Genomic DNA, 17455 nt, shown 5'->3' with positions numbered 1-17455 from the left:
CCCCTCAGCTAATGAGATGAGCTGGCTCCAGCACGCCCTGCCTCCGTTCTGTTTTTCGGCGCCACAGCTGTCCCCGTGGTGTCCCCTGCAGGCCTGTGCCCCTAACCCCCTGACCCAGGATAGGGCCCGGCTCCGCCCTCACTATATCCCACGGCTCCCCTTCCCATCCCTGACTCCTTCCTTCAGAACCTTCCTGTCCTCTGAGCAAGGAACTGATTCTGGCTCAAGCCGTGTTGATTGACCGTTTCATACCCTCGAAGGCCACGCTCGCTTGGGAGATGTGACATTCTGTGCTTCGTCCAGTGGCTCTCGTCCCCAGCTTCACATTAGGTTTACCCAGGAGCTTTCAAAAAGCCGTGAGAGCCGGGCCCATCGCTGATGATTCGAGTCTCGAATCAGAATCCCAGGATGCTGGCTTGGTTTGGCCTTTGCTGGCTCCCCTTTGGGATTGAGATTGCAGCCTTAGACCACCCCGGCCAGGGGTGGGGAATTTCAGACCCGTGTGCTTTCCCCCACCCCCACCCCCCAGGTGGCTTTTGGAGACAGGGATCTCATCGCCCCAGAAAGAATCTACCGGAGGCCCTGAGCCCGGGTTGCCTGGTGACGGAGCACACTGCCCTTTGACCCATAGGCTCGGTTAGCAGTTTCTGTGCCCTGTTCACGTTTGTGGGCTGGTTATCTGTGGACCTTGGACTGCAGGCTCGACTTTGAGATGGGTGGAGAAGGCAGAGAGGACATGAGAAGCTGGTCAGGGCACGGAGGCACTGTCCTCACCTTCAGAGCCAGAGAAGCCAGAACCGGCCTCGAATGCCTCAGGAGAGGTACCCGTGAAATGCTCGGGAGGCCCCTGTGGGAGCGGGCCTGTGAGCTAGACCTGAAAGAATGATCTGCAAGCATTTGCAGAGAACTGCTTTTATTGCTTTTTCTGTCCGCGGGGCGTGTAAAGGTGCTGGGGCCGAGGATAAGGGTCTGGCCCTGGAGGGCCTTAGGGCCCTGTTCCGGTAGAAAGACAGACAGCTGTAAAGACAAGGAGTTCCAAGGAGGGGTGTGCCAAATGCCTCTTGAGTAACACGGGAGATCAGGCATCCAGCCAAGGGATGTCTGAGGCCTGGGGGCAGGCAGGAAGAGTGCAGGGACCCGACCTTTGGGATAAGGCCGAGAGGCTTGGTGGAGAGGATGCGGACATGTCAGGCTGGAGAAGCAGAATCATGTGGGGAGAAGGGCCCGAGAAGGAAGGAGCCCAAAGAGCAGCCACGGGATTTGCCCTGTGTGTAGGAGCCCGGCACTCTGCTCCTTGCTCGTCACCCACTCGCCCAGACCTGCTCTCTTAGTCAGTCCCCGTGCTGGGTGCTCCTGCCCCTGCAGCTCTGGGGTGGTGATGAGGCCCCCGTTATTCACGGCCCAGACCGACAGCTGGCTCCCTCAGGCACCCTCCCTCTTTCCCAGGGTGCAGCCCCAGCCTGCCAGCTCACCTCCCTATAGGGCTGGCCAGACGGCCTCTGTCGGTCTTGCCACGGTCGTCAGGAGCTCGGGGCCATGCGGGTGGACACCCCTCCCTCCTTCCTCCTGAGCCCTCAGCCCTGCACCGGCCAGCTCTGTCAAAGGATATGGCGGTCTGAGGAAGCAGAAGGGCAGTCTTCTCTTTTCCAAGGTCTAGACCCTTCCAGTGGAATGACAGCGGGGCCAACAGGAGAGCTTTAGGGTCCAGGAAAGCTGGGGGGGGGGGACCTTCTTATTCTGAGCTCCTGTTTTAATTTTTAAAAAATATTTTCTTTATTTTTGAGAGAGAGAGAGAGAGAGAGAGCACGCGCACAATAGCAAGTGCAAGCGGGGAGCCAGTCCCTCTCTAGACGGGGAGACAGAATCCCAAGCAGGCTCTACACTGACAGCACAGAGCCCAATGTGGGATCGAGAGATCACGAAGTGGGATACTCAACTGACTAAGCCACTCAGGCGCCCCATGCGGAGAATTTATTTATTTTTTTAAATGTTTATTTATTTTTGAAGGAAAGAGAGACAGAAGATCCGAAGTGGGCTCTCCGCTTTCAGCGCAGAGCCCGATGCGGGCCTCAAACTCACGAACCGTGAGATCATGACCTGAGCTGAAGTGGGACGCTAAACCAACTGAGCCACCCAGGCACCCCCTGGGCTCCTGTTTTAGACGAGCGCCAACAGACCCCGTTCTGCTCTGAGTGTATCAAGTAGACCTAAACCCCCAGGATGGGCTCAGGGGACCTGTGTCCTCAAGTGCTTATCCTTTCAGGAAATGGCGGGTCCCCCTCTGTTTTGTTCTTGTCTGCCTGTGGCAGCGGCTTACCCGGGGAAATGGGGCTAAGGTGGGAGCTGAGCCCAGACGGAAAGCCCCTGACTCGGGAACTCCCTGTTATCATTTCTGCGAACCCCAAGGGACTGTAGGTAAGGGGAAGGACGTCTTGTTGTGTCTGGCACACGGGCCTGGTTTCCGGGCTGAATCAGGCACATCGTCAGCGCAGCAGGTGGAAGGCGCGGGTCTGTCACTCCTGGTCTGGGGCCGAGGTTCCCCGCCCTTCTGCTCTGACAGGGCTTTCCTGCCAGTGGACCATTAACTCAGCAGCTGGACAGGAGTGTGTGTTTATGTGTGTGGGGGTCCTGGTATATGTGCCAGGTCTGTGTTAATTGCCGGGCCTCCTGACGCCTCCCGGGCTTCTCAACAAACCCAGTTCGTGTGTGGGGAAGATGAGCAAGAACAGTGTGGGTGAAAGAGGGAAAGTGGGAAGGCAGTCATAACGGCGGGGACAGGATGTCCATCTGCCATATCTATCCCCTCCATCTACGCTGCCTGATTTCTGGTTTTCCCACCCATCTCTGGCCTCTAGAATGTTCCACACACCCCCTGCTGTTCATATGCAAATCAGCTCTTCACGGAGCCTCCCAAGGGGGCTTGGATCCTACCTTTTCCCCAAAGCCATTCCAGCATCCTGCAGGCCATCCTAAGCTGTTTCTCCTTTGAACTTGAACACTCTTATGATCAGACACACCATTCAGCATTGGAGGGTTCTTCATCTGTACCACATATGTTCATTTTGTTCTCCCTACTGGGTCGTGTGCCATTTAGAGGTAGGAAATGTTTGGGTCTGTGCTTTCCTCCTCTGCCCCTTAATACTGCCCCACGTGGGCAGGACTTGGGCCTGACAGCCAAGTACCTTGAAGTTAACATTGCCTTTGGAGAATCCAATTAGGAAGAAACCCGGTTTAGGAGAGGATATTAGCCCTCTGTAGAAATTACCTAGGAGACTGTCTGTCTGTAAATATCCCAAATCCAATTAAGGAGACCTGGGTGAAACCTCAGAAGAGCAGATAAGATTGCAATTGATTTTAGGGACCTAACTGCATTGTCTTCTGCCTGAGGGAAAATGCCAACAGAGGAGAGAGTTCCTTCTCATTATAAATGGGGGATCCAAGGAGATCCAGCTTGGGGCCGGGTCTCTAGGCTGTGCAGGACAGCCTAAAACCTCAGGGGGCCGGGCCCTGGGACTGGCTTATCCTGAGGTGGTGTGGACACCTCAGGTTATCATCCAGCCATTAAAATCATCCAATGGCCTGGCCTCGTTCTAATTCCATCCTCAGCAGTTCCATTCTGAAGCCTCCAGGAGAGAGGTGCCCAGGTGCCTGGGGATAGTGGCTGTGTCGGTAAACTAACGAGCTGGCATTTGGTTCCTAACGCTACCCTTTGTGCGTCTTGTACGCACGCTTGACGTCAGTACGCCCCGAGATCGGTTTGTCCATGGTATGCACATGTTAGTTGGAGAATCAAGTGCTGGGCTGTGATGTGATGAAACTCCACAGAGAAGTCACTTCATTTGGGTGACCAGCTACTTACCCCAGCTGGCCACGTCTTCCCTCCACATCTTTGTTCTTGCTGTTTGCGTTGGTAACTTAGAGGCAGGGCCCAGTAAATGCTTTCTGTATGGTGGGCTGATTGAGTGGTGGTGCATGGGGGTGGAAGGAAAAGAGCTCAGCCCGGGTGTTTTGTGCCCAGAAGGTGTGGGGAGAAGGCACGTGGTCCCAAGAGGTGAAGGCAGGAAGGAACCATGAACTCTGACTAGACATCCCCTATGTGCCAGACGCTGGCTGAGTGTGTTCATATTCTTTATCTCATTTATTCATTTGGGAGCCCCATGGGATAGCTCACTGCCTCCATTACACAGGCAAGGAACCAAGGTCCAGAGAGGTTAAGAAACCCATGCGGGTGTCCCCTGTTAGTGAGTGACAGAGCTGGGATAAAATGAGGCTGTCCTCACCCTGAATCCCTTTCTTGGAGGGAAAGACCCCAGAGGGAGAGCATATCACCTTCTGTGTTAGGAGAGGGGCTTGTGGGTGGAGAGGTGGACGGGGCATGGGGGCATTCCTGGAGAGCTCTGCACCTTGCCCACTCCCCCAGCACCTGCCCTTGGGAGGCCCTGTGGTCCTCGACTGAGGATTAAATGGTAGGAAATGATAGCCTCAGGGAAATTCCAGTCTTGCTTCTTTGATGGGGCGCATGCCTGCCTAGAAACATCCTAATGGCATGCCTACCGCCATGTGTTTATAAGACCACAGAGATACACCCCCTCTCTCATATCAACACCAGCGAGGATGCTTGGCTGCAGCCACAGGCAGGATCCCAGGTGTGAGGCGTGGTACTGCTTCCCCAACATCTGGACTCAGTTTCTCCCTGACAACCCCCAGTCTAGCTTCTGACTCCCGTGACGGCCCGTTTCCAGATGTTGCTTAGACATCCCAGCCTCCTTACCCTCGCTCTCTCACTGCCCTCCTGAGCCCTTGGAGGGAGGTGGAGGTGCTGTGTCTCCCTGAGCATGGACATGGGTGCCCTCAGGTGTCTGTAGGCTTCTCGCTGCTCCTGCTGTTCCTGGGTCTCCGTTCTTTTCCCCAGAGATCACTAGGAGCAAGGGGCTGGGCAGAGGCCAATGCCAGCTGCGGCCTGCCCGAGGCCAGCTCTCCATCATTCCCTGGGGAGGTGCCCTGCAGGAGGCCTTCTGGGGAAGCCACACCCGCTTCATGCCTTCCGGTGATATTTTTCTTTATCACTCTTCCTACTAATTTCCCACATGACCCCATCCCACCCCCAAAAGATATCTCTGCCCTGAAGCACAGCATCTCTTCAACTTCCAGACTCTTCCTGGCAGGAGAACCACAGAAGCTTAAGGGGATGCAGGGAAGGGGCCAGGAGAGTGAGGTAGGAGGTGAGGGGCCTGCAAAGCTGTCCTTGCCAGGAGACGTGTCTGGGAGCACTGGCCCCCTGGCGTAGGCAGAGGCCTTCTTGTGTTCTAGCCTACTTCCCAGCGGTAGGAAGTGCACAGAAAAGTGATCTGGGGGTTTCTGCCTTCCTTGAACTTGGGGCTGGGGAGCCTCCCACACAGTCTGAGGGACAGCAGGAAGGGGGGTGTTAGGGAGTGGGCTACAGGAACATTCCTGCCTCAACTCTGCAGGGCCTGGGTGGGCAGGGCCAGGCCTAGGTTCCCCAGTCCCCTTCTCTGCTCTCAGGCCTCTGCGGTTCTGCCAGGAAAAGTCTGGAAGCTGGGGTGCTGTGTTTCAGGGCAGAGATATCTTCTGGGGGTGGGACGGGATCATGTGGGAAGTTGGTAGGAAGAAGGATAAAGAAAAACATCAACCAGAAGGGATGAAGCGGGTGTGGCTTTCCTGGAAGGCCTGATGTGTGCAGTGCTTCCCCGGGGAGTGATAGAAAGCTGTCCCTAGGCAGACCACAGCTGGCGTTGGCCTCTGCCCAGCCCCTTGCCCAGCTCCTGGTGATCTTGTTCGTGTTACATAATCTCTAACCTCACCTTCCTCATTTTTAATCTCTCTTTTTTTTTAACGTTTATTTATTTTTGAGAGCGCCTGAGTGTGAACAGGGGAGGGGCAGAGAGAGAGGGAGACACAGAATCCGAAGCAGGCTCCGGGCTCTGTGCTGTCAGCACAGAGCCCTACGTGGGGCCCAAACCCATGAGCCATGAGATCATGATCAGAGCTGAAGTTGGGAGCTTAGTCGACTGAGCCACCCAGGCGCCCCTCACCTTCCTCATCTTTAAACCAGGGAAGACAGTAATACTACTTCCTAGAACTGTTAAGGGCACAAAATGAGATAATACATGTAAAATGGGGCCTGGTTCAGAGTAAATGCTCAATAGATACCATTCATTGATTCATTCATTCATTCATTCAGTATCTACTATACCCCAGGCACGTAGGTTAGATCAGTGCATGAAATAGACAAAATGCCTTCTGGGGCTTGCATCTTTCCAGGATAGCAACTGAGGGGGGGGAACACAAACAATAATCAATAAACAGGATAAACAATTAAGTGAACTAGCACCTTAGAAGGTTAAAGGAGTGGTGGGAAAAAGAAAAAGGACAGCACAACGGGATTACTATCTTTCCCCCCCAGAATTTGGATAACTTCTATTCATGCCTCCCTTCTAAGGAGGAGGGATAATCGTCTCTTGCCCCAGGGCCTGTCCTCTCCTCCCAGGGCTTCCTCCGACCTTAGGGACGGTGACTAGGGTTTTAGCACAGATTCACTCATTTGTTCTTTCAACCAACAAATATTTACAGAACACCTGATCATGGAATGCTCCATGTGAATCAGAAGTTCTTGTCCTGAGGGTTTGGCAGGGGAGGAAAGAACTGTATGAATAATCGAGGTGAGAAAGTAACTGGGGTCACCAGACAAGAGTGCCCAGGCACTGGCGGGGAGGAGCGGGTCTGTGTGCCCTCCTGCTGACCTACAACCTCTGTGTCCCGGCCTCCCCCATAGGACTCGGGGGCCATTCTGTCTCCCTGTTGCTTTGGCTGTTTTCAGCTGGTAAGTTGATGGACTGTCCTGACCTGAGTGTTAAGGGGAGAGAAAATTTCTGAGGGGGAAGAGACGTTTTCTGAGTTAACCCTTGAGCAAAATCAAGAGCAGAGCGCCCCATTCCCTGGCCCTCAGCAGGAGGAGGGATGCTGTGACCATCTGTCTAGTCTCGTGCCCTGCCTGTGACATGTGCCCGCCTTCCCCAGCCCCTACAGTGGGGCCCCTGCTGCCCTTCTAGAGAGGCCGGCCTGACCCTGGCAGAGCAGTGAAGGGGAAAGAGGCTCCCAGAGTCTGTGGCCACAGTATCCTGCAGCAGACCCCAAGGCTGTGGGGAAAGGAGGCAGCCAGGCCTGCAGAAGAGGAGACCCAGGTCTGAGGGAGGAGTCTTGGCCACATGGCTAGGAACCCCAGGCCGTGTGTGTCTGACCACAGAGGCAGACGCTCCGCCTTGGGGTTTGGGGCCTGGAACAGGCCGTTCTCCCCACAGTTACTGCTCACATGGACCGCGGCAGCCTCTCCTGCGCCTGGCCCCCTCAGCTGCTGAGTCATGCTCCCCGGGGTTCACAGAGGCTCCGGTCCAAAGCCAGGCTGAGTCATTCGATGATGAATTGCGGAATTCTTTTTCAGGCTGTCACCGCGGCAGTGGTGGGCCCTGACTCCCACCCCCTGCTTCCCCACCAGGCCACTCAAAACATTGTCTCCTCCGCTGTCTTCTCTTCTCCGTCTTGCTCCCCCCCCCCCCCCGCCCCACCCCCCTGCAGTGAGCACTAGCCGCTGGGATGCTCAGAAGTATCTCTGAGTTTCCCTTCCTGTGTTAGATTCCAGTCCTATTATAGGGACAAGGGCCTGGTCTGTTAGCTCAGGAAGGAACCTCAGATCTCATTTCATTCGGCCGTCATTGACGAAGGAGAGAAGAGGAACATAGGCTTAGGATTCAGAGCTGGTTGGAAGGGCAGCTTCGGAGTCAGGATCCAAGAGCAAGCCTCGCCACCTTTGGTTTCCTTGTCTGTCAAATAATGCTAACGATTCCTACTCTGTAGGAGTTGAAGCTTCTGGAAGCCGATGGGTATGAAGCACAGGTGGGCGGGCACTCAGTAACTGCTATTCCATCTACTGTATTTGATGGGGAAGTCAGAGGTTGTGTGAGTTAGAAATAACAACTGGGGCGCCCGGGTGGCTCAGCCCATTAAGCGTCTGACTTTGGCTCTGGTCGTGATCTCACGGTTGGTGAGTTTGAGCCCAGCGTCGGGCTTGCTGCTGTCAGCACAGATCCTCTGGCTCCCTCTCCCTCTGCCCCGTGCCCGCTGTCTCTCTCTCCCTCTCTCAAAAATAAGCAAACATTAAAAAAAAGAGAGAGACAGAGAGAGAACATCTGAGGTCTCTCCCCTTCTGGTTCAGCACAGCTGGGGGCAGGAGCTCCCTCAGGGGCTTTGGAGACTAGGTCAGAGCGGGTAGGTTTGGCGAACAGGCACGTGTTCCGCCCAGCCCTGCAGGGCCCACTGTGCATGCTGGACGGTGCCCACAGCTGCTTGTTTGGTTCCTCCAAACCAGAAAACGAGCAGAGACCCACGCAGCCATTCCTCACCTGAGTGTGCCCACATGCAGTCCTGCTGAGCCAGGTCACCGGCTGGCTCCCACCGAGGCCTAGCGTGCAAGACACCTCTGCCCAGAGGGCCCTCTGTCTATAGGTGGCAGTGGCCGGGACTAGGTGGGACCTCCTGCAGTGTCCCCAAGGACGAGATGTTGGCATCTTTGGAGCTACAGCAGGGGTGGCCAGGATACCCTTGCTCTCTGGGCTTTGGCAGTTCCCCACAGCCATGAATCCATGTAAGAAAAGGTTCACATTTTTTTTTCAGAAGAATTTATTACGAAACGGAAGAAAAATACAGAGCACACAAAGGAATGAAAGAGTTTACAACACAGATTCTTCAGCCCATGGCAACTAAAACTTTGCTGGGCTGACCCTATGGGTACTGAGGTCTCGGTTCTGTCTCCAACCCTGTCTCTTTTGGCTGCTGAGCTAACCGGTTCAAAGTTTCTCCAGAGACAAGTCAAGTTGTCCTCCCAAACCTCCTTCCTAATCGCCTCTTTATATGGTCCCAAAGATTCCTCACCTGGGGCTTCAGGTGAGGTCTTGCCTGATCCCACTGTACTACTCCACTCTCCTGTCAAAGGCGTCTATGGTCCCCAGAAAACCTGTTTTTGCTTCTGTCCTGATCCATTTAATTAAGCTATATTCATGAACCAGTTGGGTAGGCTGGTTCTGTGATCTTCAGTCAAACTACCTATTTTCCTAAGCTTGCATCTGAGCTTGATCTTTCTCCTGCCAGGAACATCTTCCTGAGCGCCTGCTCTGGCAGTTCTCTGCCCCAGCTAGTCCAAAATCGCCTTCCCCTCTGCTGAAACAGACCTCTATGCCCTGTGTCCAATCTCCCACTCAATTTACAGGATAGCTATAGTGTCAGCTGACCTGCCACGGAGAGATGGTCAAACACCTTGGCCTTGGCAACCACCTATTGAATCCTGCCCAGCTCAGATCACCGACTTTACCGATTTCCTTGGAAGATTTCTGACTTCTCTCTCAGACCTCTGCCCCTTTGGAATTCTCCCTCTTAAGCATGTATTAGGTAACATGGAAGCATGTATTAGGTAACATGGCTTTATAGATATAGTACTTATAAGATTACAATGGAAGGGGAAGTTAGTCCCTCCCGAGTTATATTTTCTCTAAATTATCAAAAGATCAGGCCACACTTGCCATTTTGAATTTTTCCTAAATGTCTATGGTTATCGGTCCTTAATTTAGCACAGTCTGGTTCTCAGCTGGCTTTTAGGAACAACACTGAGTCTTAGCAAGCTGGCCATTGGTCCCTTCTGCTCCTACAATTACTGTTGTGTCTTACATATGGCTTCTTCAAATAAATGCAGCAAGGCAAAACATCTCCTCCAAAAGAGAAACAGGTAACAACTCTACCCAGACCTTCTTGAGCTTTGACCTCATCAACATGTTCCTATAACATCCCCATTCAGGCTTGCACTGGCGGAACAGTCCATATGAAGTCAGTACAAGTTGGCTGAGCTTTTTCCTAACCCACACTTCGGATCTGAACTTCATGGTATGCAAAACACTTCTCTGTGCTTCTCACCCAGCACTCATGACAACCCTGTGAAGTGGGTATGTTGTGTATTTTACTGACATAGAAATGGAGGTTCAGAGAGGTTAGGAAGCTAGCCAAGATCACACAGCTATCTTGTGGAGGAGCCAGCACTCAACCTAGGTCTCTGCTACCTCATTCACTTCCCTTTAGACACAAAGACTACGGAAGAGGTTTTCTACCCACCCTCTCCCTACCGGGACGGCATGCTCCTTTCACCAGTATATGCACAACCTGGAAAGTCCCAAACACGAAATGGAATGAAAATTGTTACAAGCCCAATGTGGGGTGTGTGTGTGTGTGTGTGTGTGTGTGTGTGTGTATGTAGGGGAGGGGTGTTGCATCTTTCGTGATGTTCCTGATTTCTTCACATCTTTAGTTTAACCAAGAATTTTCTTTTGGTGCTGAATGGGATTCCTAGGTCACGGGTAAGGTGATGGAGATTTTACCTCCATATCACGCTCAATACTGTACTTCTCTTGCATTTCACGTTTTGCCAGTGTTCTGTGCCTTCCCACCCCTACCCCTCAACGAGGAAAAGTTAGTACTTCCGTCAATCTTCCAATGCCTGGCTTCCCAGGATTCCTACAGCTTTCTGGAGAGCCAAGTGGTTCCCGCAGCTCTGAAGCATCTGTGGGATTCTCTTCTTGCAGCCAGATGGCGTTCCTGTGGTTCCAATGCAACCCTCAGAACGGCTCTGCTAACCTGAAGGTGTATGACCCCCTAGAGCCTATGACCTCCCAGGTCCCCCTTCACACACAATCAAGTCACCCCAATCTCACCTCTTTTGTGACTCAGAGGAGGGCCACCCCCCAGGAGGCATATGGTGGACTGTGTCCATAGTGCCCCCTACCAGAAATTTCTCACAAGCCAAGCTTTTGGACAGCTTGGTTGGCTGGGGCTTAGACATCTGAGGTGGGAAACCTCTACAAGAGTCTTACCACTGTCTGTTCATTTCACAGACATTTATTAAGCACCTACCACGAGCCACCCCTGTGCTCACTCTGGAAATAGAGCTTGCAAAGCAGACGAGACACTGCCCCACCCTCACCCCCATACAACTTACTCTATACTAGTTGGTTCTGTAGAAATACCACTTGGTTTCCAGTTGTTCTGAATTAGTTGGTGAACTCAATATGACCTTCCCCTGCTTTGTGGACACTCCACAATGATCTGATCACCCGAGAGGACTCTCCGACCTCTGCAGACAAGCCTCTGCTCCTCTGCTCTGCCCTTCCTCCCTGCCAGGCCCTGGCCAGCTGGGATTCTCCTCCAGACTCCTGCCTCTCCTTCAACTGGACAGTCTCGTTTATACCAACTGACACATTCATTTGCAAACCCAATAGCTATGCTCACACATCATTTCTAGAGGTGTATGTTTTTGAAGTAAATATTAAGCATATATGTTACCTAATGGTCAATAAGAACTGAAGTAGGAATGTGCATATATGAATGTGCATATATATGTACACGAAAGAACTCAGAACTCAGTCTCCCAAATCACTATTTACAAATGTTGAACATATTTCCACTCGGTAACTATTCAGACATACTTTTACCTTGTTGCTATCATTAAGTGGTCATAATCCCAAATTCTTTCTCTCTCTCTCTCTCTCTTTTTGCTATGATTGCATCACATAACATATTCTTCTAAATAGTTTTCATAGTTGTCATATGTGAAGGCAATAGCTCATGGTCCGAACAGACCACAAGCTGCTTGGCTGTCCCTCACAGCCAAGCAGTTTCCAGTCGATGACTGTGACATATAAGACGGCCACAAATATCTCTGTGCAACTACTTTCTTCCTCTTGAATTATTTTTCCAGAACGTATTCCCCAAAGTGAGATAACTTAGTCCTATGGTCATTTCTTTTTACCTTTGTCAACTATTGCCAATTGTTCTCCAGAAAGCATCACACTTTATAATGCCAGCAGTCTACCTCCCCATGACGTATTTTTAATATATTTTTGGTGAATGCCAAGTGGTTGACTTTACTTTATAGTTTCCTAGTCCTGGCCTGTGTGCATTTCCTCCTGCGTACATCGCCTGATTGGTCTTTTAACCAAGTAGATCTCTTGGTCACTGCTTGTACTGGAGGCTCAGCCCTTACTTGGACCAATTCTACATAATTTCCTCATCTTACTGGCTTTCCTTTCCTTTTCCTTTTTTTTTTTTTTTTTTTTTTGCTATGTATACATCTCCAGTTTTTATATAACTGAATTTGTACACTTGACCTTGATGATTTCCCCCATTACTTCAACAGAATAAGCAACGACCTCTCCAGAAAAGGGTTTTCTTTTCCCATGCACTTTCCCTCTGGACTTGTCCAAAATCCCTCTGGTCCCTATGAATATTCCATTGTCCATGATCCCTAGATTAAGATTCCCTTTGGTCATCTCACGACAGCCCCAGGCTCAACACGTCCACCTCGGTTCTGGTGCTGCCACGGCCCATGCAAGAGTGCAGTGGTCGCGGCTCACCTCTGGCAGAACTCCCTGTGGGTTTCATCCCTCCACCCAGCCCAGCCCCACAACTGACTTCTCAAGTTTTCCAGCTGGTTTGGCCCCACAGTCCAGCACCTGGCCTCCAGGGTTAGGCTAGGCTGTTTTTCCCACAGTAATGGCCCACCTGAAGGCAAACTCCTTCACCCTTTAGTTCTGCCAAACCCAAATTTTCTCGAAAGGAATCACACCGGAAAACTAAGGGGAACTAAAAATAAGACTCTAGGAAGTGTAAAGACATCAAAGCAGAGATTATACATCCTATGTAGGTCTTGCCTTGGATTAGCCTGGTGGTGGGAGGGGAGACCCTGGGGTCTCCCCTCTCATACTCAGAACCCTGTGTTTTAGACTCCAACCCTTCTGTTGGCACATTCACCTCACGGACTTTGAGGTACACACCTCTTGGCCTCAGCTGGTGTCTGTACTTGGTCCCCCACAAAGCCCACCCTCAGAGGGATCTCTACGTCAGGACTGTGGCTGGTTCAAAATCCCAGACCTCTTCTGACCTGGTGTGTCCCTGCTTCCAGTCTGAGGGGAGCTGGGTTCTCAGCTCTCTTCTAGAAGGCATATGCCTGACATACCCCAAGCCCTTCTCGACTCGGAGGATTCCTTCTGCCAGCCTCGCCAAGACTCTCCCTGGGCCATCCCATCGGGAGTAGTTTTGAAGAACGCCAATCAGCACAAGCTTACGAATTTCAGAAACTTGACCTACAAGGGTGGCGACGGAAGCAGCAGTCACCCCCCAAAAGCAGGAGACACAGTTAGCTCTCGGCACACTCCTCCCTTCCTCCCCTGCTTCTGAGAGCTGTGGTCACACTGCTGCCCTTGGTCCCATCCCCACAACACCCTGAAGAGGGGTTAGCAGTTTGGCACTTCACATTGAAAGGTTGCCAGCCCCTGCCTTCCAGAAAACACCCTCAGCCACCACATCCCATGGCGGCCTTGCCTCCCTCGTCCCCCCTATAGCCCCAGCACCCCTCCCCGTCCCTCCCCAGCCCCTCTCCTGTCCTAGCCCTTTAACTATCAAGAGAGCGGACCCGAAAGACATGAATGGTCCCGTTACTGAGAGACACAACCAGGTGCCTGCCGTCCACCATGGTGGTCACCCTAGGCTTTTCCAGGCCATGATAGGCCGTCAGGAAGTCGCCGAGCAGTGACCCCTTTGGATCCAGGATCACCACCTTGTTGACCTCGCGAAGGGTCAGGAAGATGTAGCCTTTCTTATCCACGGACACAGAGCCTGGCTGGCAGCCATGCAGGCCTGGCCCCCGGTACTCACCAATCACCTGACCCAGACCATCACAGACCACCACGCTGTTCTGCTGCCAGTCGGACCCCACAAAATTGCCCTGGGGGCTGGTGGTCAGGAACACCAGCGCCCGCAGGCCCCTGTTGGCCTTGCCCCCGGGGATGAACCGGGTGGCCAGGCTGCCTTCCATGTTGTACACTTCCACGTGGCCTGACACACTGACGGCCACACGGTCCCCACTCGGCATGGCAGCCACAGCGTGGCTGGCCTGGGAGAGGCTCAGGGCCCGGCGCCACTGCACCTCACCATCAGGGCTGATGAGGTAGAGCCTCGCGCCGGCCGAGAAGGCCACTGCTCCCTGCAGGGCAGCCACGCTACATGGGGAGCAGCCCTCGGGGACCGGCACTGCGCCCTTGTAGTCGCCATTGAGGGAGAAGCGCTTCAACGCCCTATTCTGCTCATCCGCCACCAGGATCTCCCGGGGGCCAAAGGGACAGAGCCCTGTGATGCGGGGAGACCGCTTGTCTCCTGGCATCCGCGTGGGGAAGCTGCAGGAGAAAATGGGCCTGGGGAGGAGGCCAGAGCCCTCCAGGTTCAGCCCAGGCACTGGGCTGGGCTCCCGGGAAACTGACTTGAGCCTGCCTTTGAACTTCCTCTTCTTGTTGGATCTGCCACCCCTCGGGGTCTGGGCTCCTTCATCTTCTAGGGGTGTCTGGGCTCTGCCCTCTTTTGGAGTCTGGGCTCCGTCTTCCTGGGGTGTCTTGGCTCTGTCCTCCTTTGGGGTCTGGGCTCCGTCCTCCTGGGGTGTCTGGGCTCTGTTCTCCTTTGGGGTGCAAGCTCCAGCCCTACTCTGGGGCTGGATTCCACCGTGTCTCTCTGACTTGGCTCCGTCCTCTCTCTGGCTCGAAGTTTCATCACCTCCCTGGCTTCCAGCTCCTTCTTGCCCACCGTCCTTCTGGGGCTGTTCCTCAAAGGAGAGCCCTAGCAGGCGGCAGTTCTTGTCCAGGAGTCCAGGATGGAACTCCAGCTGGGGCAGCAGGCAGGGGGCTGGCCCTGGCATCCAGGGACAGCCCTGCAGCTGCCGGAGCCTCTGGGCAATCGCCCCTTCCAGAGAAAGTATCTCGGCCTCGCGACCCAAGCTGAGCACCCGACGGGCAAAGGCGGCCGCCGCCCTGGCCACCTGCTCCCGGCCCTCCAGCTCCTCCAGTCTCTCCCGAGCAGCCTCCTCAGCAGCCTCTACGTGGGCCCGTAGCTGCCCCAGCACCTCCTGCTTCTGGGCTAGTAGGGCCCGGAGGACCCCCTCGGCCACTTCCTCCACCTGCATTCCCACCCTAGCTGCCTGTTCCCGCAGCCGGGCCAAAGCTTCCTTTTCCGTCATCCGGGCGGCCTCAAGCTCCGCCAGGTTGCTGTCCACGCCTGCCAACAGCTCCTCCAGGCCTGGCCTGCGGGCGCGCACAGCCTCGGCCAGGGGCAGGCAGGGATGGTCCAGGTGGGGGTCCAGGCGGCACTCGCGGCACAGCAGCTGGGAGCAGGGCTGGCACAGGAAGCGCAGGGCCTCTCCCGGGTGCTGAGGGCACTGGGCCGCCTGGCGCTCCCGGGCCTCCTCGTCGTACCAGCCTGCCCGGTAGCCCACCAGGTCCACCACCCGGTGGGTGTGGGTCTGCCGAGTGCAGCGGTGCCCGTCAGCGCAGGCCTGGCACAGGTCGTCCGCGCAGTCCAGGCACCGGGCAGTGGCCGGCCCCCCCGTGCCGGCCCCCCCCATCAGGGGACACAGCGCGCAGGCTGGCTTCCCCGCGCGCAGGTCTCCGCCAGCCCGGGCCCTCACCAAATCCAGGAGCCCGTTGACAAAGAAGTTGGTCTTGAAGGCGGCCACGCCCGCCGATGGCACGGGCACGGTCTCTCGGCACTCAGGGCATCGGAGGTGGCCTCCCTCGGCCAGCTGGGCCAGGCAGTCCTGGCAGTAGGTGTGCAGGCAGGGCAACGTTTTGGGTGCCCGAAGCTGCTCCAGGCATATTTTACAGGCCAGGAAGTCGCTGCTCAGGGCTTCCAGTAGGGAGGGTGAGGATCCCTGGGAAACCATGCTGCAAGGGAGAGGTCGGGGTCAGAGGGCAGAGGGTACCTCCACGTTGCCTCCAGCCTGCCAGCCTGGCTCTCCCCCCATCCCCAAGCCCCACCAGGGCTGAGGTCTCACCTGAATGGCCAGGAACGTCCTTCTGGTCTTCCAGGGCCTGTGGCTGCTTGCTCTTGAGCTAGGGAGCCGCCCCTCTCCGGGCATACATTCAGCAAATGCAAAAAAGTAAATGCTTCCTGCCTTGTACCTTGTGCCTAGTGCCCTGAGAAAGAACCAGACCAAGAAGCCCAGCCTTAGGGAGCTGTGTGATGATCAGCACCCCAGGGTTGACAGGCCTGTTGGCAAGTGTGGCGCTAGCCCTGTGTGAGTAGTCCTGAGGCCCTGCTGGGGACAGGTGCAGGGGTGGGGTGCAGGCAGAGAGGACATAGGAGAGGGTCTGGCTGCGCAGTCACCTCTACTTGTGGCAACTGGGGCAGGGTAAGGGGCCCCAACTCCTGTAGCCCCTCACACCTGTTTTCTAGACCCTGGGAACCACATCAGGGGTCAAGGGGCCCCACTTTCTGCCCAATTTCCCCTGGGAGGGTTCTGGAGCAGGTGGAAGTAAGGCTGTGGGGCGGTGGCGGCCTTGCGCTCCTTCTAGCTCTTAGACCTTGGGGTCACCGCAACCTGTGCCTCATCTCCTAGAGGCTTTTCTTTCTACCTGTCCTGCTGAAAGGGGCCTCAGCTTTCCTAGAAGCCTCTGAAGGGGAGTTGTGTGGACCCGTCTGTGACTCTCCCCCAGATCCCAGCACAGTGGACGAAATCCTCCAGGAAGAGACTGCGGGAGGGGGGTGTTCCCCCAAACTTCTGGAGCGTGGGGTCGGGGAGGACAGGCCAGAGAGTGGGAGGAGGCCTTTCCCAGGTAAGCCTCAGGCCTCTGGCCCCGGAGTGGGGCGAGGCGGGGTGCTCCCTCCCACCCTCTCCTCTCCTCCCGCCTTCCGGGTCCCTCCCCTCCCCCTTCCTCCCGCTCCCTTCCCCCCACGCCTTCCAGCTCTTCCGTCATCCACCCTCCTTACCAGGTCTGAGCTGACCTTGGGCTCCGGGACGGGGCGTGGGGGGCCCGGGGCCTGGAAGCCGCTGGGGCTGGGTGCCTGAAAGAGAAACAAAACTGAAAGTAATGGTACTTCTGCAACTTCCGTCCCCAGCCCGGGACACCGACTCGCACGGCCTCAGGCCCCGCCTTCTTCCCTACCCCAGGCCGGACCTCTTCCTCGGGAGGGGGGGCCTCCACCCTTGGCCGGCGCGGCCCCTGCTGCAGGCCGCGGGGCTCGGCGGCGGGGCTCCCCAGGTCGCCTTGTGAGATCCAGCATCAGGATCCGCTCAGCCAGCTAAGTGTGTTTGTGGCACACGCAGAGGACCTGCCCGAGGACGCGTCCTCTGAGGGGAGAAATGAGAGCTCCTCCTCGGTTCAGAGCCATGTAACTAGAGCCCAGCCCTCGGGCCAGGCCTCCAGTGAGGCGGCACAGCTGCCAATCTAGTCCTAGGTGGGGCCCTGCACGCCTTAAACCTTTGCCGAGCCAGGGGGGAGGCAGAGGAACCAGATGAGTCCGTGAAGGCTTCCTGGAGGAGGCATCACTTGAGATGAGTTTGAAGGGCACAGAGGAGGTT

The 17455-nt window shown here is 55.2% G+C and overlaps 1 protein-coding gene across 2 annotated transcripts; it reads right to left on the bottom strand.

Moving 5' to 3' along the window:
* Positions 1-10371: 10371 nt before the first annotated feature.
* TRIM56 (tripartite motif containing 56) lies at positions 10372-16945 on the bottom strand. Of its 2 annotated transcripts, none has more exons than XM_042921901.1 (3): positions 16864-16945; positions 15929-16070; positions 10372-15818 (listed from the first exon to the last, which is right to left on the bottom strand). In XM_042921901.1, exon 3 carries the CDS (start codon positions 15815-15817, stop codon positions 13505-13507), a length of 2313 nt encoding a protein of 770 aa, XP_042777835.1. In that variant the 5' UTR covers position 15818; positions 15929-16070; positions 16864-16945; the 3' UTR covers positions 10372-13504. The 2 variants fall into 2 exon arrangements, with proteins under 2 accessions (XP_042777835.1, XP_042777837.1); XM_042921903.1 differs by having other exon boundaries at positions 16879-16934.
* Between the last annotated feature and the right edge of the window lie 510 nt (positions 16946-17455).

Source organism: Panthera leo, chromosome E3 (genome assembly GCF_018350215.1).
Source record: "Panthera leo isolate Ple1 chromosome E3, P.leo_Ple1_pat1.1, whole genome shotgun sequence".
NCBI classification, from domain to species: Eukaryota; Metazoa; Chordata; class Mammalia; order Carnivora; family Felidae; genus Panthera; species Panthera leo.
This window is presented reverse-complemented; position numbering and strand designations above follow the sequence as displayed.